Source organism: Passer montanus, unplaced genomic scaffold (assembly GCF_014805655.1).
Source record: "Passer montanus isolate IOZ18808 unplaced genomic scaffold, ASM1480565v1 scaffold15, whole genome shotgun sequence".
In the NCBI taxonomy this organism is placed as follows: Eukaryota; Metazoa; Chordata; class Aves; order Passeriformes; family Passeridae; genus Passer; species Passer montanus.
Genome location: NW_024362051.1, coordinates 4,462,444 through 4,489,962, shown reverse-complemented (window position 1 = coordinate 4,489,962; position 27,519 = coordinate 4,462,444). Strand labels below are relative to the sequence as shown.

At 42.1% G+C, this 27,519-nt stretch overlaps 1 protein-coding gene across 8 annotated transcripts; it reads right to left on the bottom strand.

Annotated features, from left to right (window-relative positions):
- Window positions 1–506: 506 nt before the first annotated feature.
- P4HA2 (prolyl 4-hydroxylase subunit alpha 2) lies at window positions 507–26,882 on the bottom strand. Of its 8 annotated transcripts, XM_039701563.1 has the most exons (18): window positions 26,809–26,882; window positions 25,656–25,766; window positions 21,770–21,857; window positions 20,044–20,136; window positions 18,263–18,359; window positions 16,927–17,078; window positions 15,360–15,497; window positions 14,293–14,532; window positions 12,442–12,647; window positions 11,508–11,684; window positions 7,998–8,068; window positions 7,667–7,766; window positions 6,667–6,720; window positions 4,278–4,337; window positions 4,144–4,209; window positions 1,968–2,036; window positions 1,483–1,579; window positions 507–746 (listed from the first exon to the last, which is right to left on the bottom strand). In XM_039701563.1, exons 3-18 carry the CDS (start codon window positions 21,786–21,788, stop codon window positions 676–678), a joined length of 1,710 nt encoding a protein of 569 aa, XP_039557497.1. In that variant the 5' UTR covers window positions 21,789–21,857; window positions 25,656–25,766; window positions 26,809–26,882; the 3' UTR covers window positions 507–675. The 8 variants fall into 8 exon arrangements, with proteins under 8 accessions (XP_039557497.1, XP_039557492.1, XP_039557489.1 ...); XM_039701558.1 differs by lacking the exon at window positions 4,144–4,209; XM_039701555.1 differs by lacking the exon at window positions 4,278–4,337.
- Between the last annotated feature and the right edge of the window lie 637 nt (window positions 26,883–27,519).

Genomic DNA, 27,519 nt, shown 5'->3' with positions numbered 1-27,519 from the left:
GCCTCCCTGAAGGGCATGACAAAACCCTCCTCCAGTCTACAGCAGTTGATTAAGATTTGCTTGCAAAACATCCTACTGATTTCCATATGTGTTGAGACAGAACACTGTCCAAAATCCTGATCTATTTTCTGCAGAAAAAGGGGAACAAGGCAACAGGCCTTCAGAGGAAAAAGTAAAAGCCCAGTGTTCCCTAAAACCAAACACTGATGCACCAATCAAGGACTCCAAATATAGAATGACTTTATGGAAAGAACATTTATTTTTGCTTTAAAACTTGTGATCCATAGAAATACAATAAAATCAACATGTACACAACTTTTTTTTTTAAAAAAAACCTTTGGTTCAAAGAAATATTTAACATCTAAATCTGAGGTACAAAAGGCACAAGACCGAGCACCCAAACAAACAGAATTGCTCACAGCACTGTTTGCACCACTACTACAGAGGAAGACTGTGGGGAGGAAGGCAGGGAAAATGTGGAAATAACTGCAACCAAAACACATGAATGTGTACAATGCCATTTACTTTCTTTCACAGGTGTTACAGATTTTATTGTTCTATTGTAGTAAAGTGCCAGGACTCTTGGAGAAAAAGATGGATCATTTCTTAGAAATGAACTGGAACAAACAACAGTAGAAAAGGAGACAGAAACAAAGGTCTGCAGCAGGCTGGAGTTCAGTCAACCTCTGTTCTCCCACAAGGTCTTAAGAATTCATTTCCTCTTTCATGAAACCATTTGTTTGAAACTGTGGAAACAGGGAACTGGAATTAGTTATCACCATGTACCCAGCATGGGTATCATCACAACCTAGATGGATACTTTAGGTAAAATCTTTCAGTTTGAGGATCCATGTTTATACTTCTCTACTCACCCAAGGGAAAACACATAGAAAGATGCAAAAGGCTGGGGAAGAAAGGATCCTCCCCAATGCACAATTCTGGAGCCAACACTAACAGAGCAGTGTATCTGGGGCTTGCATCACTGACATCAGCATGCTCTGGCACTCCAGGGGCACACCTGGAGGCTAGGGGATATAGGTATGGGAATAGATGATATGAAGCTTGATAAGCTTTCAGTAGGAAGCAGAAATTCCTAATGTCCAGACACTCCCATTTACCTTAAAAGAAGCTCTCATCCTTTTGCAGCTCAAACTATGGGCAGATCTTTGTAGGAATAGACCTGATTCTAGCCAAGTGACAATTCAAGTCATTCTGATGCTGATAAATTACACAAACCCAGCGACAGTCTTACACTTTATGCTGCCATTGACACAAAAACTCATTAGAAAAACTATAGCTGTACAATGCAGCTGCTTAATACTTCATGAGATTAATGGCAGGAAGTTTCATTATGGCCAAAGAACTCCAGTAATTGAAGGGGTATCTAGGTTATTAAATGCTTTTATAAGAGGTCAGTGTATCCCCAGCTTTACATACATGACCCTTCCCTTCAGGATTTGTTTCCAAAGAAGCATTACTTACCCCATTTACATCCTACTAGTACTGGACAAGCTGCATGTCTTGTTCTGTAATCCCCCTCACCACTTCTGAAGAGATTGTACCAAAACACTGCTGTTCCCTGAAAAGTGAGACCAGATCTGGATTAGTCTAAACCTAGTCAACATAACCAGGTTAAAGTAAGGGGAGGAGGATGCCCATGGATTCAGCTGCAGGCAGCTGGAAGCACTTTAACAGCTCACCATCAACAGCACATGAAAAGCTCTCAATTGTGTTCTAGTACAGCCATGTTCAGAGTACAGAGGAATTCCACTGAACACAAGTTTACTTTGTTAAAAACAGCTGTACAGAGAAACTGTTCACTTCACACATCACCAACAAAGGGAGATGCCCTTTGGTCTGCAAGATCACTACAGCTGCAATGAACTGCACTTGTCACAGCAGCTGACATACATGGACTGTGCTGAGGGAGAGAGAAGAATAAACCCAAACACATAAACAGCCTTTACCTTCTTGGGCCATATTGCTGCACCAAAATCTGGGAAAACTGTAGCTCCTCCAGCTTCCACATCACTCATCTGAGAAAACAAAGTCCACAAACTGTACATTTACAAGGTTTTTTATACAGTCCCACAAACTATGTCCCAAGACCTGATATTTCCACTTGCACCTCTACCAGCAGCACTGATGAGGAGGGTGCATTTCAACCAGCACAAACTGCAGAAGAAGCAGTATCTGCCATAGAAACATTTTATTTCAGCTGAGGGTTTTTGTCCCTATTATGTATATCTAGATATGTATTTCCTAGATTATGTATCCTCTATTTCAATTAGCCACTAGAAGTTGTGTACCTGCAATGTCAATAAGCTTATATTCTAGAACAAGAGAGAGGACTTCAGAGGAAACTGGTTTCAAGAATTTCATTCTACTTTATGATCCAATTAGGAAAACAAGTGTCTGTAAAACCACATATTTCCTTGTAAATTGAAACCATGCCTTTGGAACTCATTTTCATAACTTAGTTTATGCATCTTGGTCAACCACTTCAAAAACTACACAAACTATTAGAAAGCTTCTCTTTCTGCACTGTTTCTGTGCTGTTCACCAACAGTCTTAAGCAATTTCAAGTGCTTTAGGCACTCAAGCTCCTACAGCTATAGCTATGTGACTAAACAAAACCATGTATCTTCATGCTTTGCCCTCTACAATGGAATAAATTTAACCCTATTGTATTCATCAGTAACAATGGATTTATTCTAAATTCTAGACTTGACTCAAACCCCGAAGTTCCTAGAAATGTTCCCATCAAAAATAGAACAACTCAGTAAGCTTTGGGTCAGATTCTAATGAAAAGAAACCAATTAGTCAGATTCAACTCCCACCAAATTTAAAAACTACAATTAACACACTCCCCAAGTGCCCACAATCCCTTGTAACTTGGATTTCTGTTTAAAGCAGATGTCATTACCACTCTGGTGTCCTCCTGCTTGGTACAGTAAAAGGGCATCAGATGCCACAGGTGCACAGGTTGTTGCCTCTTCCAACTAGAAAGCGTGTGCATGCAGCCTTGCAAGTTAATGCACATGTCTTAGCCACACAACTACTCTTTTTAGTAAGGCTGGTGGTACCTGTATGATGTGTTATGAGTTCTATATTGGACAAACAAGGGCAAAGTGCCTTTGACCATGTACAACTGGCAGAGATGTGTATTGTTCCTTCTAAATCAAAGCTCATCCAAAATTCTGAGAAGCAAACAAAATTAAGATTGGCTCAATTTAAAACTAAAATATCTTTGCAGCAGAATATTTCACAGCTACCCATCTAGCTCGAATTCTTGTTTTGAAGATTATATCCCTCCCTGCCATATCAAGTTGAAAGTGTTTCTGGTTCTGTTTTGAGCTGCATTTCACTCTCAAAATATGATGTCAGCAAACAAATTTAAAATTCTGTGATAAAATATTTAAGCTGTATCATTAAAATCTTGAATACAGAAGATGAGATGATCCTGAAGATATAGTGGGTACAGGTTGATAGATAAAATAGTGTCAGAAGACCACTGTGAAAACAAGGCCATTATTCCCAGTGGCAGCTGTTTAGGATCCCAGTGTACATGGTCTGTGGGCTGTGCAATGCATGCACTAATGAATCTTTCAAATCTGCACTTGCAGCCTAGTTGCACCAAGTTTATCAGCTCTGCCTGTCTTTGTTTGTTGAAGCAGCAGCTGTGCTGAGCAACTGAGCAACTCTGGCTTTGCCACACATCTGAGGAACAGGATCACAGACCACAACATCACGTGCTGTCAAACAGTGGTGGAAAAATATGACTGTCTCACATTAAGTGGCTGCTAGTCAAGTTCTCCAAAAGCTTACCACATGAGTACCCCACGTATTTCCCTCTGAGAAATTAATCAAAGTCTCCTTTCCCCCACAGAATCCACTTAAGTAAAAGATTCCATAGCAGAGTGACCCAAAGGAGAAGATGGGTCCTATATTAAAAATTTGCTGCTCTGACGTTAAATACCACCAAAATTCTGTCAATTCAGATGGGACAGCACCTGATGCTTGCAGGAATAATGAAATCCCTACTGCCAGATGCCAGGAAATCTCTACAAATAACCAACTGCACAAGCTGTAAAAAGATGCTGCTAAAGTTACACTCAATGCATAAAGGATCATCATACTTACATAGTTTAAAAAAGTGGCCACACGATTTCCAGTCCCTAACCGCTTGAAAGCATCTGGCTCATCTTTCTATAAAATTAAATGAGAATAACTGCACATTTTGAGCTCCCAGACAGCAGACAGACAGAGGTACTTACATAGTTAAGAAACGTCGCTAGCCTATTTCCTTCCGATTTGAGTGTGCTGTCAAAGGGTCGCTGCAACAGACAACAACTTTAACCCGGGTTCCAAACAGGCTCTCACCAGAGCTACCTACGTGCAGCTCTGAAGAGATCCTCAAGCCCAATTTAAAGAGTTGGAATAGAAAGGGGACGAGTGATACAGGGCAATGTTAAAGCCATCACAAGTTGCAGCCAGGGTGCACAGCTGCATGCACAGGGCACTTGGATGCGACGAGGAGAAGCTGCACTGAACAATTCTGGAGGGAGAATAGAAGCAATGCTTTCAGGGCCTGTGGCACAGATGTTATCCAAGTAAGGTCAACAACAGGCCATTATTGTTCTGGGCACTGATCCAAAGTCAACAACTGACATGAATACAAAAAATTAATCTTCAGTGGGCTTTAGATAACAGTCTTGTAAATGTAACAACTCAAAGAAACACAGTCATGAGAAGAGCAAATGCATGTTTTGACAGCAGACAAAACTATAGAGTAGTTTCAGGTGGTTGCCTGTCTAGGACTAAAGACCACATCAAAAAGATCAAATTGTCTTTAGTGTGTAAAAAATATTGAGTTTCATTTGTTGAAGTTGAGATCACACTGGTGCCAGTGCAGAAACAGAAAGAACATCTAGGATACCAGTGTCTTTCCTTCAAAAAAATGAAATTAGATATTTATTTACATTGCTAATAGTCAGGAAGTCATTCCAGTCAGGAGATATCAAGCTGCATTTTTACACAAAAAAGCAGTAATGTCCAACATTTAAAGAAAACAATAAATCAGTATTGAAAAAGACAAACAGCAGGGAAATCCACAGTGACCATGTCTAAGGTGATGTAGTTCAATCTGCTTGAAGCATGTTTTAATAAACAAGTGGTCTTTCCTGAAATGTGTTCATAAAAACCCCAAGACTTGCATATGCAAATCCAATCCAAAAAATTCAACATAAGAACAGAGATAACAGAGAATTCCCTGGTTACTGCCACTGCTATGCCAGGTCCAACTATGAATTTCTGAACTTCAACAGCAAAAATCTAACTTGAACAACCAATAAAATCTCCAAGTTGTAATGGGCAACTCTGTTTGAGAACTTCAAGAGAAAAAAAAGCTTCAAGGCTGGGGAAGACACAGCAGCACCTCTATTTTAACACGAAGTCTGTGATCCACAAAGAGCCTGCAGGACCAGACTGGAACTGTGGCAACCTCTGCAAGGGCCTTGCCTCAGCTGACAAATGCAGCCAAGGTTATGTTCCAAGTGGAGCTCTGCTCCAGCTCCTAATCCAAAAGTAAAGTCCAGAGCGGCCAATTTGATGCCTGAGGTCCTTGAGTTCAAAGGCTTTGAACAGAATTTAAGAACACTTGCTCAACTCAGGAAACTAAGCAGACTTGAAGTTAAGAGGAAAATTCTCAGAATGGGCCAAAGCTAATGAATACAAGCTTCCATAGTGTTAAAACTCAGATTTTTTTTTAATTTTTTTAAACAGTTGGGAGGCTTCAATTCTGCACTCAATTATTGGGTTGTATACTCTGGCTGCAGCAATCCTTCCTACCAGGTAAAACCACTGGGACAATCTGAATTATGCCAGATCCCACTGAAATACCACAGAAATGAAGGAATCACATGGATTTTATATTTGAAGTTACCAGTCACCACAGTTCTTCAGTATGCTTAGCACATCCATGAACTTGTTGAGGGTCATTATTAAGAATCTGCTCTTTTTCTCCCACAGCAAACCAGAGCTGTTCTTTGCCAGGCAGAGCCCTCTAGTGCCTCATGAAGACCCAGCACCACCACCTGTACATGCTGGAGCACTGGCCTCAAAACCAAGCCAGGGAACGCTTTTCAGACCCCAGTGCTGCAGCCACTCTCAGGGGTCTGCCAGAAGGGCTGTACAACACGTTAGGATTTCCATAATGTTTGCTTTTCAGGAGGAAGGTGGAAGGAGACAGCTTCAGTCAGCTCCTGCAAAATGCTTTAAAGCACCCAGCAAAGCAGGGTTTGGACCACATCACTGAACTCAGTAGCCAAATGGAATAAGGCAAACTCATCACGCAGGGCTTGCAGACCTCAGTTTACAAATAATACAATGCAAAGAGCACATTCAAGTGCTGCATGACTCTTTTAGTGTCTCTGTACTGTGTAAGGAATCAAGATCCCAAAGGTAAGCAGGGAGATTTGTTCATAATTCTCTTGAACTTTCAGCATCAGAGAAGGCAGTGCAAAGACTTTTCAGAATTCATAATCCATCCATGCAACAGGGCTACATACTAAATGCTCTAACAGAAAACACCTTCAAAAGTTCTCTCAGACCAAACTGTTCCCTCCTCCCCACCCCACTAAGAAATAATTGCAAGTGAGATCTTACCCTAGAAAAATCAAAGTGTGGCTCGTACTGCCCTCCCATTCCATAGTTGGCAACCTACAGCATGGAAGAAGGAAGCACATAAATATGTACTCAACTGCAAGTGACTGCTGCAGAACAGCACTTGCTCTCAGAAACCCAAAGCATGCTCTGAGAAACAGCACTTTGTGGTAAGATGATTATCTACAGCACACTTGATTTATTTTTAGATTGCCGGAACTGAGGTACACAGATGAGAAACAACTTGAGTGCTTTTTCCCTTCTGTAGTTTGAGGGTTTGTACTTATCACTACAGCAGCCTGTTTAACATTCAGCAGCAATAGTTTCACCTCATTCCTAATTCCTTCCTCTGAAGGAAAGGCAGATTAAAGCATTCAATTCCCTGTGAGTTCAGCCTAGGGGACAGAACTGGACTCTGAGCCACTCAAGTATGATCTGCTACACACTAATGCCTCTTCAGTTTCACAGAAAATTAACTTAAAAGCACCTCTTCACCTACTTTATAATCACATAACATGCTTTAGTTACTCTGAGGCTCTACTTAATGTGTCTCCCAGATCACTACACAATTACCTGGTTTCTATGGATAGCCTGTAATCAAGAGTATTTCTATCAAGCTCTGAAACAAGAATTCAAGGAGCAGGGAGGAAGAAAAACAGTGAATAGACTAACATACAGCTATTCTGGCAGTGCTGTACTACTGGCACTCTTCTTCCCAACAGCCATCCAAAGATCAGAATTCATATGAGACTACAGCAAAAAATACTTGGGTCTTAGAAATACTGAACTAGGACAGAGAATAAGCTTTTGCAGACTTCAAAAATAAGTAGCAGGCATTTCCCTCAGAACAAACTGGAAAATATCAGATTCCTGCATGAATTTATCTTATACTGCTTTGCTATCTCCACCCTTCTCTGCCTGGCATACACAGGGAAAACATCTGTCTGCACCAGACCACCCTAACCAGCAGCTAATTCCACCAGGATGAAGCCAGTGCACCAACCTGCAAGAGCTCAGCTGTTTTCACTGTTAACCCTGTGATCTGCTGCATTCGCTGGTTCACCTTGGCCACAACAGGATCATCATCTTCCTCCAACCACGAGCTAAGGGAAGGACAGCAATGCATTATTTACAACACCAATCACCACATCACACTTCCCAAGGCAGAAGGATTCTTCTGCCCTTTGTCAGATGGCTACAAGAGCCATTTTCCATGCAGTTGTTGGGAAAGCTTTAGTTACATGCAAAGCAGTTCAAGTTTTCAGACACAGCAGGTAGCAAACAGCAGCTGTTAAGCACAAAAACCTTAAAGCTCAGCCCCTCCCTCTACTTACCTCTTGGATACCCTGTAGCTAGCCACTGTAAGGACACCGGTTTTGGGATCACGTACTGTGGCTCGTGCCAGCTGTGCCAAAAGAAATCCCAAGGGGGAAGAAACACATCAGCTACAGGATAGAAAATTTCTCACATCTTACCAAAAGCAACACCTCATTTGTCTGACTTCAGTAACTCACTGGATGAAAGAGCTTCAACCTAGACTATGATCTGATTTCATGCTAAAACCACACATGCAGAAACACAAGTACAATCCATCACCTGCATTTGATCCTGGAAAAAAGAGTCTGATGGACTGCACAAGACATGATATTGATTAAATCCATGAGTTGCTTGCTAAACAGGTTTTGAAGGCACTTTTTTAAAACAGCTGGAGTCAATATTAGCAAGAGGGAACAACAACAAAAGTTAACAACATATGAAGTTCAAGTTCCTGGCAAAGAGAAAATCATTGGATGTGGACTAAAAACCCAACCCCATTCTCAGATGTAAAGTAACAAGTAAAAACTTTTACAGAACAAGTTACAAAAACTACGGGACAAGCAAATGCCCAGTAGTAGAAAACTCCCAAAGACAACTCTCAACATTTCCATGCTCAAGTTTTCCAGCTAGTTCTGATGAAGGTAACTGCAAAAACACAGCACACCTAGACATTTTAAACAGTGAGTATCGTCACATTTAGACCATATGAACAGATCTGTAGGGGAAAAAATGGAACTTGGCAAAACTGATAGTTTGCTGCGGTGTCAGAGTGACAGATGACTGCTAACAACACACCAGCTCACTTTGGTTTCATTCTTGCAGCTGAGAACAAGAACTGGGACACTCTTTTCTTTGACTGTAAACTCAGACCACATTTAAATTTAACTCCTGCCAACCACACACACTCTAAATCATACCTCTTTTCTTTCACTTAATTATAGGTCATAGAAGGCCTTTTTATTTGCATCTTCTTCAGAGAATGCTGTCATTATTTCCTTCATTTTTCCTCAAGTAAGTCTCCAGCCAGCTTTTCACTCCATGTCAGCTGTCTTGTCCCTATACAAGAGTTCTTGGCACAGCTGTTGCTGTAATTCTGACTCACTGTTATTTTGTTCCAGATTTCGCCTGTATAAATTATAACAGAAGAGCCAGGCTGACTGAATGTTGTTCTTCACTGGTACAGTGAAGCATAGCTTTGGGGATATATATTTTGCTTCCCAGCCTTTTCATTCTGCTGCCATTTTCAAGCTTGTATATGCTTGCTTGATTTCTGCACCTAGCATATGATCTAAATAAATCAGGACTCCAATAAGCCTGACTGCTTTGATATTATTTCCCATCTGCTCTGATGGGCAGGTTTCTTCATTTAAGACACACAATCAACATCTCAGTTGGTATAAGCAACTGATAAATGTGAGGCTTCCTCTCTCAGGGTGGAGAAATCAGCCTTGTAAGAGGCATTTGCTTTCAAAAATCGTAACACCCTTCATTGGTCAGAAGCTTCACTGAGTGTTTCAGAGTCTGTTTAGTTTAGCAAGCTCTCCATTGTTATTTCCTTCTGAAATTCTGCACTGCTGAAACCCTGTAGCATGAGCTCAGATATTCATGCCTCCCCACTTCATGCCATATTCTCACCTGTTCAGACATTCCTGGCTTGCAGGTAACATTGAGAATTCTGGGAATATGTTTCTCACACTACAATGACAGACCTGCCTCAATGTCATCCACATCAACAGAGCTAAGAATTTTCTTGACCTCCCCCAGCCAATTCTGATGAATTGCCTGAAAAGCTGGATCTATTTTTTGGAAGTGGAATAATAGTGATTGCATTTTGCAAAACAAGCATAAAAAGCAACTCAAGTGCAGCTACTCCCAATCACATACAGATGTTCTTTCTCTACAGAAAGTATTGGCAAGTGTAAACTGCAGATAATGTTTAAGTGCTTGGACTCAAAAGTAAAATCTTCTTGCAAATGCATTTTAGAATAAACAAAGTGGTCACCTTTCTGAGCCTAAAATAAAATAACACTTCACAGTTGTGTCTGAAAGCTTCCATGATTCCTAATAAAATTTCCAGGCTAAAATTAAGCTGTATTTATTAAAGACCATCTCACCACAGCACTTGCATTTTCTACTCTTTCAGTAATACTGCAGAATTTAAAGTTATTCCTGCAGCTGAGCTATACATAGGTTTAGAAAAGACAACTCAGAAGAAAATGGTTGCTTCTTTAAAATTGACAATTTTCATCTGAATCTTAAGGCTATAATATTTACCTACTCTTCTAGGGACTGACTACAGTTCTACACTACACATTACATGAAAAATTCCTCTAACATTAGTAATATATGCAAAATTCAGAGACAAGCATTAAGACTTTCCATAAAACTGTGAATAAAAAAGAAAAAAAACAGCTGTCTTTAGACAGTGCTTTATTTGATAAAATAGATTAAGTGATATGCTCGATGTGAATACTTCCATTTTATCTGAAGCTCTTGAAGTTTTCTACTATGATGTAATAGGAAAAATTCTCCATTTAAGGAGGTGAGATTCCTCACTGAGACAGGAGTGTTCAGCCAAGACTTCCCTAGCTGGCTGGTAGTCACAGAAGACCAGCTTCACAAACATCCCAAATTATTAAAGATCTTGGGAAACATCAGTTTCTCAATCTGTTTCTAACTATTCAGGCTTCCATTTAGAAATACTTACAGAAGGGTAAGTCTTCACTGGAATTTTAGTACCATGTTTCATAGTGGTAGCCTGAAAAGTGCTAAAATGAACCACTCCTCTATAAGCAAAGATTTGTCAGTTTTACATTCTGCTCAGACCTGATAGAAAAACTAAGGGGGTGTATACTGCTATCACAGTGCTGTACTATTTTTTGCCAGAAAGGTGACAGGCAGAAAATTCCACCTCCAGAAAAAACAGATAATTACTATCTTTGCATGAGGTAGCTGCTTTTTTTATTGTGTGCAGAGTCACCAGAACTCATCATGAGTAACAAGAAACATCTATGGTTTAGAACAGAAGCAGTGGATTCAAGGATACACAAACAAACCAAAAAATAAAAACAAAAAAACCCAAAACAACCCCAAATCTCTAGGTATTATTCTAGCACAACTTAGATGTTTGTCTTTCCACTTCTCTTGAGATTTGGGGTTTTTAAATTTCATTTAATTTTGGCTCCAGTTCAAAAGGCAGACTCAAGACATATTGCACACCTACTCCTATGATTTTAAGTCAGCCATTTATCTTTTCAAGTCTAGTCTCTAATTTCTTAAAGCTTTCTAAGCCATTTACTGAGAACTTTGCATAATTAAGTGCAACAATGCATAAATACCTTTGGGAACCTGGGCTTTACAGTCCTACATCAGCAGGCAGTTTCAAAATCATTCCATTGAGGCTCACAGCTGCAGTGTATCATCTGTAGTATGAAACCAGTCTTTCAAATCCTTTGCTTAGTCCTTGCTAATAGAGACTGAAGCATGGAATTAGCAGTCACTAGTGAGATGGAAAAAGGGAAACTTACCCTTGGCTTAGCCAGTTGTTTAATTTTCTCAATTTCTTCATCAGACATGACATCATAGTATCGCACAATATGAGGACTGTCCCATTCATCTTCTTCCTTAAAGGGAGCTATGAGCAGATGAGGGTTCCTGTTTCCATCATGGTACCTACAAAACAGCCTTTTTTGTCTTCGAGGTGTCTGAAACAAAATGCCAAACAAAGCATTGTTTGCTCAAACACTTTTCTTGAATTTCAAACAGATAAGACAAGAAGATGAGCTTCATTCCACACACATTGTGAAAGCCATCAGGTGACCAGAAGATACAAGAGGTAAACAAGAGTGATTCTCCAATTCACTGCAATTAAAAACAAGATGTTCTGCTCCAAATATCACTGAGCAGCATCTGAAACACTAACCTTTAAGGGAATTAAACCATAATAGGTTACACTTTAATAACTACAGAAGCAGCGAGCTGTAAAAAAAAAAGTCTGGTTTTCATAATTAAGACTATACCCATGAAATAAATTGGTTTTTTTCCCTGGACTAAGAAGTGAAGCCATGTTTGTTGAGAGGTATTGGAAATCACTTTGTCAAAGTAGTCACTCCAGAAGAACATGTCTAAGATGCAAAAGGGAAGAAAAAATGCAATTCCCTGTGTGTGGTAAAGTATAATCAGCTCTCAGGGAAAAAAGCCTCCTTTTGTATCTGTACAGCTGGCTTTGAAAAAACTGAGTAGACAGACTGAGAAGAATCAATTTTCAACAACCCTTAAGAGGTACAGCTAAGAGTTGTTTGTGTGTAACAGCTAAAGATTGAGAAGCCAAGATATAAGATACAAATCTCAGCCTAGACAGAACCAAACTTGAACTTCACAGAAGGAAAAACATAACATGTCCCACCAAGCTTGACCACCCTTATGCAAAGGCTGCATAGTCAGGAAATTCTTGTCCCTTACCATTTTCACCCCTTCACCTCGGCAAAGGGCCTCGTAGATATCGCGCTCTGGCAGGTAGTCAAGAGGCCTCTCATAGGCCCCACTCTGCACAGCTTCTGTGGTTGTCACAGTCCTGTTTATTGAATTTTCCTTCTTCTCCTCTCTTTCCTTCTCCAGCAGCTTCTCGAAGTATCGCAGATTACTGCCTGCTCTCTCATGAGTGCTATCTATATTGAGGAAAAAACAGATTTTTGCAAACTCAGGAACTGTTAGTACAAAAGTCCATGTATGAAGACAGCACCAATTCTTCCCTTCCTAAAGCATTATCAGGCAAACAAAGGCACTGGCTTCGGTCTGCACTGAAAATCCACACTGGGAAGCTTCTGTCTTTGCAAACAAGAGCTGCACTAAGGATATAAAAGAACCCTTTCTAGAAAAGCCCATCATAAAACTTGTATTCCAAGAAAAAGAATACAAGTTTTTGTTCTTCAACTTTTCTGACCAGTTCTACCCAAGATGAGCAGATCACCAGAGACCAAGGCAGCCCACTTGCTGTACCCCTCCTCTCACCATGCTCCCCACCCACACGGCACAAGCACACTTTAACCAAGTTCTGTGGTGGAGTCCAGCCACAGTCTTCAGTCCCAAAGACTCCTCCCAGGCTGGGAAGCTCTGAGCCCACCTACAGCACATCTGTAGCTCTAACAGAGTTATATGGGAGGGAGCCTGGATCACTACCATCTTTGGACATACTGGTGATTTATTAATGATGTTGGTAAGAACCAATAATCATCATCAACAGACCTTTACCCCAGGTAACTGAGAAGGAACAATTCCTTGTACATTTGTGTTTCTGGACGCGAATACCTACAACAGAGTCTTTCCCTTCTGGCCTTCCCAACTTTACTGTGTTTATCTCATGGAACCAACCCAAAAGCTCACTCCAGTCACCACTCATTAGAGCACAGGGTAATAGTGGCCAGAGAGGGAAGGTGAGCCCAGAGCAGAGGAAGCTGCTGCTTTCAGAAGGGATTGCAACAGTGTTCCACTGTTTGCTGCTGATAAGGATTTGCATTCTGCTATCAGTGCTAAACCCCTAGAGCTAGATTCAATGCATATTCATATTCTTGTAAATTTTAATTTCAGAATTCTAGTTCTGCAGAAATTAGACTAATAAATATTTTTCAATAGGAAGGTTTCACCCACTCTCAGGATGCTGCTAATATCTAAATTAACAACCACAGCTCATTAAAAACCCCATCAAATACCTAACACAGGTAATGTTAACTCTAAATGAAGAGGACAGACCTTTCCACTGCAGGAAGTAAGCTTCCTATCCAGCTTTGCCTATTTGCTTACTCAAGGGAAAACTAAAAACAGTTCAGAAATAAAAGGAGATTCTAAGAAACTCAGTTTGTCCTGAAATTCAGAAATAAATACTGTAAGATCTCAGGCAAAGTATTCCAGCATCCATGAGTACCTGCACTGAGGAAAAAAGAGGTATTTGTAGAGTCGGTAGGACTTGACAGAAGGTGCAGCACTGCCTACGTCTGTGGTAGCCTTGATCTGCACTTGAGACAAGCAAGGCTTTAACCACTGCCAAACCCAGTATCTCAGTACACCCCAGCACAACACACAGGCAGTGAGTGCAGTCAGACACACCGGGCTTGGGTAACTACAGCATGGACCATAAGACAGCTTCTTAAAGATACTTCATGTATAAATAGACTTGTTTCCAGGACCCACATTTATTTTAAGTCATCTGTCAGGATATCTTTTCCAGTCAGCTCACCAAAGTGGATGGCCACGACTGCTCTCAGCTCTGCTGCTGGCAGCACTTCCCAGCTAAGGTAACGTGGTCTTTGCTCTTACCGAGGGATATCAGCCGCCTGGTGAGCTCCATGGCTCTGTGCAAATCCCCAAACTGGAAAACAGCATAGCTGAGATAATCTAGGATCTCTACTTTGCTGACTGTTGTATCCTCTCCCTCATCGTGCTGTTTTAGGGCCTGCTCCATCCAGAGCACAGTGTGGTAATAGTCCCCATCGTTGTAGGCTGTCTTCCCCATGCCAAAGCAGTCACCAACTGTCAGGAAGGATCTGTATTTTGTTCCTAAAAACAAAAAGACAGCTTTCAGCAATCCACAAGCACCTTTGCCTTAAACACGAGGCACATTGAGAAGTATCTGTAATATAATATAATCCAAAAATGTTTCTAAGAAACAATGCTTTGACAGTATTTTAAGTTCAGTACTAAAGTGGTCACTATCAGAATTAAAGAGTAAACTACCTTAATTTTATTCTAATTCACTCCTTTGGAAACATAGAGAAGTTAACAGAAGTTACAGTGGTAAATTATTGTGTTTTCTGCTGTAGACAAAGGAAGAGCAGACTAACATCATAACAGATTTCACCTAACCTACAGACTAGCACTGTTAGATGACCAGAGAAGCCTGACTACATGCTGACTACGTGCACAGCCAGCTTGTTTGTCTTCCCTGTAATTCTGTATTTGTGCATAAGGAAGCTGATGTTGATTTAAACAAACTGGGTGTCCAGTTGAGTGTGACTGCACTGACTTCCAGTTGCTCCAGCTCAGAAGACGCACATGTAAGACTTAAAATTCAGTTAATTATTAATGGCTATTAATACTTATGACTAAAAACATTGTGTCAGCTCATCTACCCACACACCAACAAAGCCTATTCAGTTTGTAAACACCACGCTGGTAGCTGATAAGCTGTTTCAGTAGGTGTCTCATAAGCAGCAGCAACAAACATCAGGACTCAGCTAATAATCAAACATCCAGTATCTTCAAAATATTCTGAAACATCTGTGGCAAAACCAGTTAATCCTCATTTTATAAAGGACTTCTGAAGAGAGTTTGAGGATGTCACCACTTCCTTCCTGTTAAAGGCAAGGAGACCTTGGTGCACTTACCTGGCAAGTGCCCTCGAGAGAGGGTTTCAGGATCCAGTTTGTAGGTGTCCTGCAGGCGCATCAGAGCCTTCGCTGCTCCGGTCTCATCTTCCTCAGTTGGAAAAAACTGACGCTGGATTGTGAGATTTGCAATGAAGCCTTTGCAGGAAAAGGGAAAGATGTTACTTCCAGAGCTTGAATAAGTATCAGTACAAGATTGACACAGAAGAGGAAACTGTTCTGGCTTGAGAATTGAGTCTCAAATACCCCAGATTTAAAGCCTCTTATTAGGCTCCAAAGTTATAAACACATTGTTTTCTGTCCCTTTTCAAGAAATATGGCTCATGAGTAAAAAATAATACATATCTAAACTCAGTTTTCTTGTGCCACAAAATTACTGATGCACAATGTGAATCTTATGATCTTCATTGTCCTGTACTGCCTCTTTTTGACATGAAAACTTAAGTTTTCATCAAATCTCCTGCAATACCCATAGAGACAACTGATTTCAGGCTGGTCAATGATCTCCAACTTGGTATTCCAACCTCTAAAGCCACAAGAGCTTTCCAAATCTCAGTTCCAGGGACAGAGATCCTGATCCAGGATCCCCTCACTAGCGTAGGGCCTTTCTCAGTGATAGAGTTAAACCTGACAAATAAACCAGGTGATACTCAGAAATAAAATTAAATGCACTAGGTAAACATATCAGGGTTACACAGCAGGTTGGTTGGGCACAAAAGGAAGCCATCAAATGAAGGAAAATAGCCCAACCATTTCCAAACCTACAGCAAGCCAAAGTGGAAAAAGAAGCCTTTAAAAAAAGAATTAGTGACAGACATACTCTGTAGAATTGAGTATTTTATTTCCATTTCGGATAACTATTCCAAAAGGCAATAAAAGCCTTGTCTGGAAAAAACTTTCAAGTACCTAAACTTTAGCATACGCAGAGTAGCAAGGGAAACCATGTGGTGTTCTGCCTGAAAAACACAACTAACTCTTCCACACTTACCAAGAGTCCAGTAAAAATAAACCTCCACTTAAAAGAGGTATGCAAGCAAATTAAGGCAGACACTTGAAAAAATGATGCAAACCCAAGGATTAGTACTGGAAGCATTTGATTTAGAAGGATAGGTTTAGAGATAGCAACCATATATTATCCTGGTTTTGACAGACTACAGCATCTGCCAATTCCAATGCTGGGGCTGATACTTGTATCCCCACCAGTTCAATATGGGACTCATTTTGATTCTCAATCAACACGGTCAAAAACCAGTGATCATCAAGAGAAACAACAGACTGGGAAAGCAAATGAAGCAGTTCATATACATGAGAACAATAACACTCAACAGTTACCAGCACAGCTTTAAGCACGTCCCATTCTCCCTTTTCCCCCAAATAAATCAGTTTGAGTCTTGACTAAGACATGTTTCAGTTGCGAGTTTTACTCACTTGGGTAATCAGTACACACAAGTCAAGTCCTTAGCTGCTTTTTAAACAAACTTGGCAATAATATTTAAACCACAGCCCAGCTTGTGGTTTTCCAGAACACAAGGCTGCCTCCTGACAGCAGTCCCCTGTAACTCCTTACCATTTGTTGTATCCTGAAGAACCAGGTTTTCCAATTCCAGCCAGTCAGTATTCAAACGCTTCACAAGCTTGTATGCATTTACAGGGTGTGCCAGATACCCTTCTGGGTCAGAGGCTGATTTGCTGGTCAGTATATCCATTTTTTCAGCCCAGCTGGAATGAGAAGTGTGCACATGATTTAAGAAGGAAGCTGTGCATTCATAAATTGTTCTCAGGCATTTAGGAATGCACATCTTCCTTCCTAAATCATTCAAATTACACATCTAGATCAAATTATTGCTGCTTTTACTGTCAAAACTGGCTTTCAACCTTTCAAGTTCACAAGAATAAAGTGGAGTCTTTTAAATTACAATAGTATCTTTCAAAGGGAAAATATTTCCCTGCTTAGTATTTTAAACCTAACTTCAGCAGGCATACATCTCAGTCATAATGAGCCTCAAAAACACCAGTTTATTCACAGACTGAATAGATATTCTCTTACCCAACACTAGAAGAGGATACTGCTTTGCCTCCAAAGGGCAGCTTTTCAATAAAAGAACATTTTGTGCATATGTGACCAGAATTCCTACAATTCCACTACTCCATAGCTCTATCCTCATCCTACACTCCCAAAGGAAGGGCAGATTGACACACACAGCCATGAGCTCAGAAGTCCTTTGGAAAGCACAACTCCTTCTAGAGGCACTTGGCTCTTCTGCACCAGGAGCTCATGCAGCCTATCCTCCTGTCACACCCCAGTATATATTGCTATTGCCTGGAGGAGAATTAACAGTCTTCCTATGTGACACAAAGTGTCAGCTGTCAGCAAGAGCCTTTCCAGTGATCCAAGCAATCAGGACAACACCAGAGATGTGCTGCAGCCAGGCTGGCACCTGAAGAGAGCAGGGCAGGAGAACTGTCCCCAACACAGAAAGGAACCCAGAGATTTGGTGAATGCCACTGGCACACTTGGCTCTTATAAGCAGGGCTGATGGCATGAAACAACAGGCAGCACAGAGCACTGGCACACAGAGGCATTCAGCTCTCATGACAAGACTCCTGACATGACTCTGATGTGTCTGTCCTCTCTACAGGAGTCCTGTGATGGTACAAGGACAGGGCAAAGTGGGGAGAGCCCACCAGAGCACCATTTCTAAAGCAGCAAATCCTAAGTGATATCTGAAGCAGGGACACTTGTAGGTTAATGGGAATAAATTAAACCAAGTTAGTACCTACCCTCTTCCTGTGATTATCTACTGAGAAAATACCAACAAGATTAAGCATCAGAGAGTGGTGACAAGTGTGATTGAACACAAATGAGCCATTTTGTCACCGTTCATTACACAAATGTCCCCTACCTTTTAATCTGAGAGAGCTTTTTCTCTTCTGCTCGGATATATTCCTGTAGAGACTGTACCAAGTCCTTCTCCGCATAGATCAGGTCTGTCATTTGACCTAAAAAGAGGAGGAGCAAATATTCATCAGTACTAAAACAGCAACAATTCCCAAGTGCACAGGAAAAAAAAAAAACAAACCTTAAATGCTCCAGGGCTATTAAAACCAACACAAACAACAGACAAATTAAGAGTGTGTACTTCAATGCCTGTAAACCACAAAGCTATTAGACACACAGGTCTGGCATTCAAATGCTTCAAGGGGCTTTAAAGTCCCATTTTCAACAGTTCAGGTAGCTTTGCTCTGACCCTTCCTCTGCCTCTGAATTACTTTTAGCATTACAAGTGCAAGCAAGGCAATTTAAAGAAAGGTTTGACACTCATACAGCTATGGAGACAGAGTAACAAAAGATCCAAATGGTTGCCAAAGCATCTGTTCTACATATGGACACAGATTAGGTCACACTAACAAATTATTAGTGTAATCACCACCATAATTTAAAAGTTACAGCTTTACAATATGGGTTACCATGGAAACAGCCTAACATTACACAGAGAGGAATTTCAGACTAATGTTCATAGACTCTCACACACACTCTCCTGATTAGCATTAGTGGAAATTGCTAACATATTAGTCCTAATTGCTATGACAAACTTGGCTTTTCAAAGCCCAAACTGAAAGAACATTATTAGATTCATAAATGCAACCACAGCTCCAGCATTCCAAAGTAATTATGAAAGAGGCATGATTAAGCAGACAGAAGGCAGCAGGATGTGCTATTTTCAGTTAGCAAAGGTTCAGAAATAGTTAAAAGAGAAGGTGATCCTTTGTGGAAGCTTTGTATAAAATGCTAGTTGACTCAGGAAAATCAGGAGCAAATAAAACACATGTAGTTAAATGTTGTTCAGTCAGCCACAGGGCACGTGAGGAGCTTGGCAGGAGGACTCTGGCTGAGCAGTTCCACACAGTGGTGCAGAACAACCCACCAGGAGCTCTGAGCTTTGCCATTCAGACAGCTCCACCGACTCAAAGGACATTCTGGAGAACAGCCAGTGGCAGTTAATCAGCCTCTAATGCCCTCATGGAGGGGAAGTCCCCAAACTGCTCGACAGGAAAATGTTAGACCAATTAACAGCAGAAAACTCAGTTTGTGCTTATTTGAAGCTCTACCACAATCGTACACAGTTGGATCCTATTAGAACACAGGAACTAAATTGTCATAAAAATCAAATTATTTTACAGATTTATTACAATGCAAATTCCTTAGGATTTACTCAGGCCTAGCAAAACACACAATGTAAGGGAGTTACTGATTTTTTCTTCTGACACCTAACTTCAACTTTTTGGTAAGACAGGAGATTTTGAGTGCTGTGGGAAAAAAAAAAAACTTCACATATTTACCACTTAAGCTATTTTCATAACTCAAATTCAGGACTAAGCTTTCTAGCATAAGGTGGTGTGCTCTGTTCAAGATGACAACAGATGCACAAATCTGAACAGAACACAGAGCCCATCTTATCTTACTGACAGAGGCTCCAGAGAAACTTGAATCATGTTGCTCAGTGTTCCAAGTCAACCAACTGCAAACAAATTGCACTGATGCTGCAGAAGAGCAGCTTTTCCTAATAGAGACAGTGTTGGCCAGGGCCACATGAAGAAAGCCATATGCTTCAGATGATAACTTGAACAGTTGTAGCAATCACAATAACCACATCACAACATCATGCACTGGTTCTTTCCACACCTATGGAGGTAAAGAACTCTGCTTCTGTGTGCCAGATCAGGAAAGCACATGGGAAGAACATCAACTGCAGCCAAGGTTTCATCTTCCAGATACCTGTAAAAAAATTAAAAGGAAAAGAAGGAATAAAAATAATTAAATTATTTGTGAGAAACAAGCCAAAGCATTAATCTTTATCTCCAGTCATTTTAACCTCATGAAAATTATTTAGATTCTCTGAATTTTAATTAGTAAAGCTTGAAAAAACTTTTCTTCAACCAGAGGAGCTGTTACTTAACAGTATCAAACGCTATCTTGCATTCTCTTTGGGATTTAAATGGAAGACACTGGAAAGCCCACATGAGAAAAGGGAAACTATACATACATATTGTCCACTGAGACAGTGAGAATAAGCTTTTTTGCAAGAGCAGTTCAGCACCTTCCATGTCAGACATAACTAGAGCTGGAAAGTATGAGACCTACAAATTATATTCCAATAATAATAATAAAAGTCTAAACTAAATGGGTTTATAGCATTCTATAAAATTCAGTTATTTAAAGCTGTCTAGAAACACAAATAATGAGAAAGCCAAATAGAGAAATAGAACATTTTGTAGTTTAGAAGTGTCAGCACTGGTTGGAAAAGTTAGAAGTGAAATTTCCAGCTCTGCCTATTCAAGATGCATTATCTCAGCATACTGGCCTCTGGGCACAGCCCTTAGAACTTCTGTATTTCAAAGGCTGTGCCAGTTTAGAAACCCAGCCCCAAGATGGATGTTGAAATCAGATTGTTCCACTTCCAAAAGCACAGCCTGAGGGGTATGGGAGGAAAGCCAGTCTGAGCAGATGGGGTCAAGTGAAGCAAGGGATGCAAGGGGCATACAGAAGAGCCTCCTGGGAGACCTGATCAGCAGAACACCTTCTCAGCTTCTCCAGGGGGTTTGTGAGGAGCACTGCACTGGGATCAGCCCACAGCTCACTGCTGCCTGTCCACCAAGCAGGAACAGTCACCAGTGCCAGCCTCATGCAGGAGCACGGCTGCTCAGACATGGAGCTCTTGGCACACCCTGGCACAGGTCAGAAGGGAGGTGACAACTCTCACCTCAGCTCAGGAAGCAGTTATTACTTTTTCCTACTCAATGTAACTGGGCAAACTGGTGGCTCAAAATTACCACGAGACCCAGTAACTTCAAATATAGTAAAAATGCAACTATTGGGGGCAAAATGGAATTAACCTGAGAAAGGGGAATGGAAGGAAAAAAGGAAAGAAAAACAGATGGAGTGTCCTGAAATTTCAAGCAATGCAGCAAATAGGAAAGGAATAAAGATAACTCTATGATAACTCTAACGTGTTCCCTTGGGCTCCACATATCTGCCTCCAAAAGATTAAATATCCACAAAAGGTGAAAAATGGGTATTTCTTTCTTTCAAGACCACAGCACAACTGAAAACTCTCACCCTCAGCTGGGCTCACCAGTGCCACAGAAACAAAGACCAAATTCACCCTCAGTGACACCACCACCACTAAAAATATTAGTAATAGCTCTGTCCTCTGCTGTGTGTTATCACATGGCACGATGATTATTTTCAGACCAAATTCACCCTCAGTGACACCACCACCACTAAAAATATTAGTAACAGCTCTGTCCTCTGTGTCCTCTGTTGTGTGTTATCACATGGCATGATGATTATTTTTAAATTATTCTTTTGATTGCTTTACAAGACTACACAAGAAATCAGAATAATTTACCACAACAGTTCGGAAGCATGAGTAAGCAGGAAAATGTCTCACAGTATCATAAAAAGTCTCCTCCTTTCCCTCTTCTGTTCTCACCCTCCTGTAAACCACATATTCCCAAACTGCTTGTTTAAGTTAGTCAAGAACTAGTACATGGGTAATCTGAGAAATGAATAAAGCTGAGTGAATAGTGCCATGCAGAGGTCTGCCAACATTACAAGCCACAATAAGTGATGTAGCAGAAAGCACAGCAAGTCAAGTGCACTTGGGAAGTACATTAATTTGGATATATTAAGCCTCATCTGTCCATCTGAATAGTCTGCCATCATTTAATGGAGTGGTTTTTTGGATGCACAACATAAAGCCTGGGAGAACAATTACAAGTGAATATTCCAGTTAAAACAACTCTACACTCTCCTGCACCTCCTCACCATGTTCCCTCATGGCTGAGGAAATCTGCCAAGAAGTACTACAGCTACCAGCTTGTCTTTATAGCAGATCTGCAACAGCTCTGCCATCCTACTCACTTTTACTTGAGTCAATAAACACAGACCTCAGTAAAAGGAGAAAGCAGCTCTTGCTCAAACAAGCAGGACACCTGGCTGCAGGGTTGGCAGATTGTTTGTTCATTCTTTTCACAGCTGTTACTGGGAAAACCAGCACAACTAATGAGTTACAGGAGGCTGAATAACCACAGCCTTGGCTGGCAGGAGCGTGTGTGCACAGCAACACGTACGTGTGCCCACCCCACTCCAGCTGAAAGCAGGGCAAGGGGGCAGAAGGGCCATGAGCAGCTCATGCCTCAATAATGAACACAAATGTTTGTAAAGCAGTGTGTTTTAATCTAACAAATGCCAAACAACAAGCCTCTGCAGAACAAATACTGCCTATGTTTCTGGCTTTTCTTCTGTGGGTTTTCTTACTTCTTTACAGTATTCGACCTCAGTGAATCATTACTCCTGTGGAAAGAGTGCTGTCAGGCTCAGAGAACACTGGCAGAAGGAAAAAAGTTCTAGACAAAATACACAAGGATGCAATTTTTCTCCACAGGTTAGACAAATTCTTTATTAAATAAGCTTTCTGAAAACCTCATAATCAACAAGATATAAAAATAGAAACCTGACCTATTGAAGGGAACTTGCTTGCACATCTACCATGGTTCTCAGTTTCTCATTTGCTCTGAATTTCATATCCAGTCACAGGGAACACAGGCCAGCTCCTAGTCAAAAGGGAGGACTTTTTTCAGGTCAGAAGAGGAAAATACCTATTACATCCAGTGCCTTTAGGACTCAGCTTCTGATCAAAATGATATGCTATGGTCTCCTTTATTCACCACAGTAGAAGAGAACTCCACTTGCCTGACAGCCTAACTAAAAACAGGGACAAAAAAAAAAGCAAGTCCTTCATCCAGCTCCAAATTTGCACAGACTTCTCATGCAGGAAAATGAAATTAAGTGGAACCAACATAAGACCAGTCTGTACAACATAAAGAATACAAGTCATACCCTTTATTGTGGTAAATTAGGCCAGAGTGTTACTTGTACTCATATGTGAACCCTTTTTGATCACATGAACTCCAGAAAAAAAACCCAAAAAAAGTGTCCTTCCACTCCTCAATTAAAGGTGACAGCACTCCCTCTGCTATGGGGCTTCTTTAGGGGAGGTGGGGAACTGGGGTGCAATCTAACTGCTCCAAACTGCTACAAGCAAAGTCACCTCTTTTTCCAAAGACTAGGAGGGGAAAATTTCTTCAGAGCACACAGCAATGGTTTCTTCTAAGTCATTAAGGCAGAGTCATTAAGGTTCTCTGGTTTAGTTCCATGTTTACAGACCCAGAATTTGCTGCAGAAAAATAAAGCTTGGGAGACAAAGTATCATAACCAGATACTGTCAACATCTGATTAAATACCATTTTTGGGAGCTACTGGGATACAACATACAAGCTGATGACACAAGTAAAGGTTACAGCCTGCCTCCTCTTCTGTGCTTGTCTGTGCTGTTAAAGACACCTGGGAATCACTCTGAAAGCAGCTGCTTCCATGTGTATCTACACTTAAGTATCATGGTGAAATCCAACATGCAAATCCCTAATTCAAGATCATTTCAGGCCACTGATGAGCTCTTGGTGCACACCAAGTGGAGGCTCTGAAGTTTGGTCCATCCTCAAACAGCAATCTGAGTCTAGACTATTGGATGAGACAGGTCTGCTAGGGGCTCCTCCACATGCCACTGCTTCCCAGCCTACCCTCTTGCTTGCAGACACACCAAGGAGTACTGAACTGGTGCTGCAGATGGCTCCATCCCTTTCCCCTCCACAAACAATGGAGCTTCACAAGCTTCACAAGAAGGCATTAAGCTGCTATCAGTACTGATGGCTGTAAATAAGGTTAATGATAACTAAGTGGAAAATTATATAAACAAAAAACCTGCAAGGCTTCTGACTTATTAAGAGCCAAAAGATAGGCTTAATTATAAACAGATTTTCAAGATGATGCCAAGGAGGAGCCTCTCTCAATACCAACCAAGAAAGGCAGACATAAAACCATCCACTTGTAACACTATTTCAAGTCTTGCAGATTCACCCAGTGCATGATAGCAGCTATAAAACATTTTAAAAGTTATTAAATACTAAGGAAAGAAAATCTACACCATTGGCTGAAGACTTTGAAACAAGTAATTCAGAGCTGAAATTCATTATCCACGTGAACTCAGATGCACCAGTGCTCAACCCAGCCCCCTCCTCCAGAGCACATTGGTTTTATTGCTCAAAGCAGCTTATGCCAACATCACCGCCCTTCTTTACAAAGCATTTTAATATGCATCTAAAACTAATTGTAATTACCTAGCAAAAACAGCAACGTGATTGCCTTGTGCTTCTCAAGGCAAGCCAAAAGAAAATGAGGAAAAGCTGTTTATTTGCAAGCATTAACAAGGACACAGAACAATCATGCAAATCTGCTGGCATTTCTTTTAACATAAAATAAATTATAACCACCTTAGAAGCCATAATCATCTTGATTAGTTCCCAGTAATTTTTTAAAGCCATAACAAAACGTTTCTTCCACACTCCAGTAGAGAACAAAACTGATGCAAGTCATGCAAGTCTAAGGCACAGCAAATCCACTTGAATCTTACTCTGCAAGCTCCACCTTTATAAAGCAGTCTGGAGTCAAATCCCACAGTGTTGGTGAAGACAAAGAGACTCTGGGCTTTTTCCACTAAAGCTTATTTTTTTTAGCATTAATATCTATACTGCATTTTACTGTGCAAAGGCCATAACTTTAACATAACTTGAAATAACTTATCATTTGCTCATATAAAGCATTAAAAGTATCTTCCTGTTCAGAAATAAGAGTTCTTTTCATATTAGAAGGTCTGCTGTCAGTGAACTGTTTCTTTCAAGTCAATTTAATTAAAATCAGGCATTATCTCAGAGGCTGATTCTATTCTAACATCACCCTAGAACATGCCCCCTTCCACACTCTGTGTTCTCATGTCTCTGACATATAGAAAACCATACACAAAAATCAGAACTAGTCATAGGAAAAATATCTATGTTTACAGCTTGTTTCTTTGGAAGGTGGCCAATGCACACAGCATGGAAATTATAAACAGATTGGATTCCTGACTTAAACCTCCAGTGAAAAATTTCTTATGCTATCTGGTAAATCCTGCTCCCTCTGCTGTTACTCTCTTTGAAGTGTGTAATTCCTGCACTGCTTCCCAAAGTATGATTAGTCACATTAAAAAATTGAATCCCAAGAAACTATGGCATTAACAAGAGGCCACATTCTTGTCTGTTAGTGTCACAGCAGTGCCAAGTTACCAATGCAGAATAATGTTCTGCTTGTGAAATATGAATGGCAGTAATTGATTGCTATATATATTCACAACATACCTGTGGGATTATTTCAAAGTCCTTAACGCCAGAAAGATGAAATATTACCCTGGTAAAGATGGCCACAGCAGCCTTCCAGGTCCACTCCACCCTCACAGAGCACCTATAAAACTGAAGAGCAAGAGTTTTTTTCACAAAAATGTCTTCTGGGGAACACTACTTTACTACTGAGGAAGAGGGATGATTATTGGCTGGAAACACCAAACATCACAAAGTCAGACAGTCCCAAAAATAGCCTTTATTTACATGTCCTCTCTCCTGCTTGCTTCCAGGTTACAAGGACATTCTTTGCTTCCTGAAATAAAAATTACTCCTGTCTAGTCAAAGCTAGTCAAAGGCATGTTTTGCCATCTTATGACGTGCCAAGCTGCTGTGCCCCAGCTGAGCTGTGCAGTGCCTTCAGTTTTCCCCAGCTGCCCTCCCCTGCCTCTGCACAGCCTTTTCCAGCGAGGCTTCAGACGCCGCATCCCACAGGTCACACACAGCTGCCTGTGCTCTCCTGGCTTGTCCCCAGCTCAGCTGCACAACTATGCAGGGACAGGCTTTTTTTGTTGGTAAACAAAGCTCAGAGTAAAACAAAACGAGCAGAACAAGTGGGATTTGAACACCTCTCCGAAGCTTAAGCCACCGCCTGCCCTGCGCTGAGCTGTGCCAGGCAGGGAACACGCGCAGCCGGTCAATGCAGCTGGCAAAGTCAGCTGGCAGTCACTTAGCCGGGAATGCCAGTCCTATCAAACCCAAACAGCGCGGAGAAGGGCAGCAAGCTCTCCCACCGTTTTTGCGATGACACCTCTAACACGCGGGATGTTTTGCGATACCGCCCAGAGCCCGGCCCGCGGGGACCCACCGACCCCAGCAGCGGAGCGAGGATCCCGGACGAGGATTCAACAGCGGGGCGCCAGGGCTGAACGCCTGCAAAGCGCTCGGACCGCGCCGGGCAGCGCTCAGGGCTCTGGGACCCCGGCGAGCCCCGGGGGGCTGCGGCAGCGGGCACGGAGCGCTCGGGGCTCCGGCCGTACCTGAGCCCTCAGCCCTGCCCTCAGCGCGGGCTCCGGCCGTACCTGTGCCCTCAGCGCGGGCTCCGGCCGTACCCGTGTCCCCACCCTCAGCACGGGCTCGGCCGTAGCCGTACCCTCAGCCCAGCCCCGCTCACCCTGCGGCCGCCGCTCCCGCCGCCCGTTCTAGAAGCGCCCCGGCCCTTCCAGCGCCACCTCCCGCCGGCCCCGCNCGCCCGAGGCCCCGCCCCCGCCCGCCCCCGCCGTAATGGCGCGGGTAGCGGCGCACGGACACTCTCCGCGCCGCCCGGGCTCTGCCGGGGTCCCGCAGCGCTGCTCCGCGGTGAAGAGCGGATCCACAGGGATCTCAGACCCCCGTGCAGCCCCTGCTCCATCCCTGGAGCAGCCCGCCCGGCTCCGGACGGGCTCCCTGCAGGCCGGCGGCAGCTCCGCTACTCCAGTACCGCCGAGGCAGCGCGCAGCGGCTCCGGGGGAGCCCCGGGCGGGTGGCGGGCGCGGGGCAGAAGGAAAAGGATGGGAATGAAGGAAAAGAGCCCCGGTGCCGGAGCGTGGCACGGCCGTGTGAGCACGGTGGCGGGCTCACCTGGCCGGGGCTCCGCCGAGGGCAGCAGCAGCCGGAGCCCGCTGGGTCTCCCGGGAGCGCGGCACCGCTTCGGGCGGGCACGCACCCGACACAGGCACGGCTGGAGCTGAAACAATGAGAAAATCATTCCCCAGCTCACCAGAACGCCTAATTTACTGTGTTTGCTCTTCAGAAACCAGTATTCACGCTAATTCTGAGTGACCATCATCATTGCCAATCATCCTAACAGTCACCTCTACCAAAAATAACATCTTTGCAATATTAA

Bases quoted from the DNA above. Each gene is read 5' to 3' on its own strand.
- P4HA2 (XM_039701563.1), bottom strand. The intron at 15,498-16,926 runs GTAAGGAGTTAC...TTTCCTGCAAAG, and splicing joins TCTTCAGGATACAACAAATG to GCTTCATTGCAAATCTCACA. The intron at 747-1,482 runs GTAAGTAATGCT...CTGTTTCCACAG, and splicing joins ACTAGTAGGATGTAAATGGG to TTTCAAACAAATGGTTTCAT.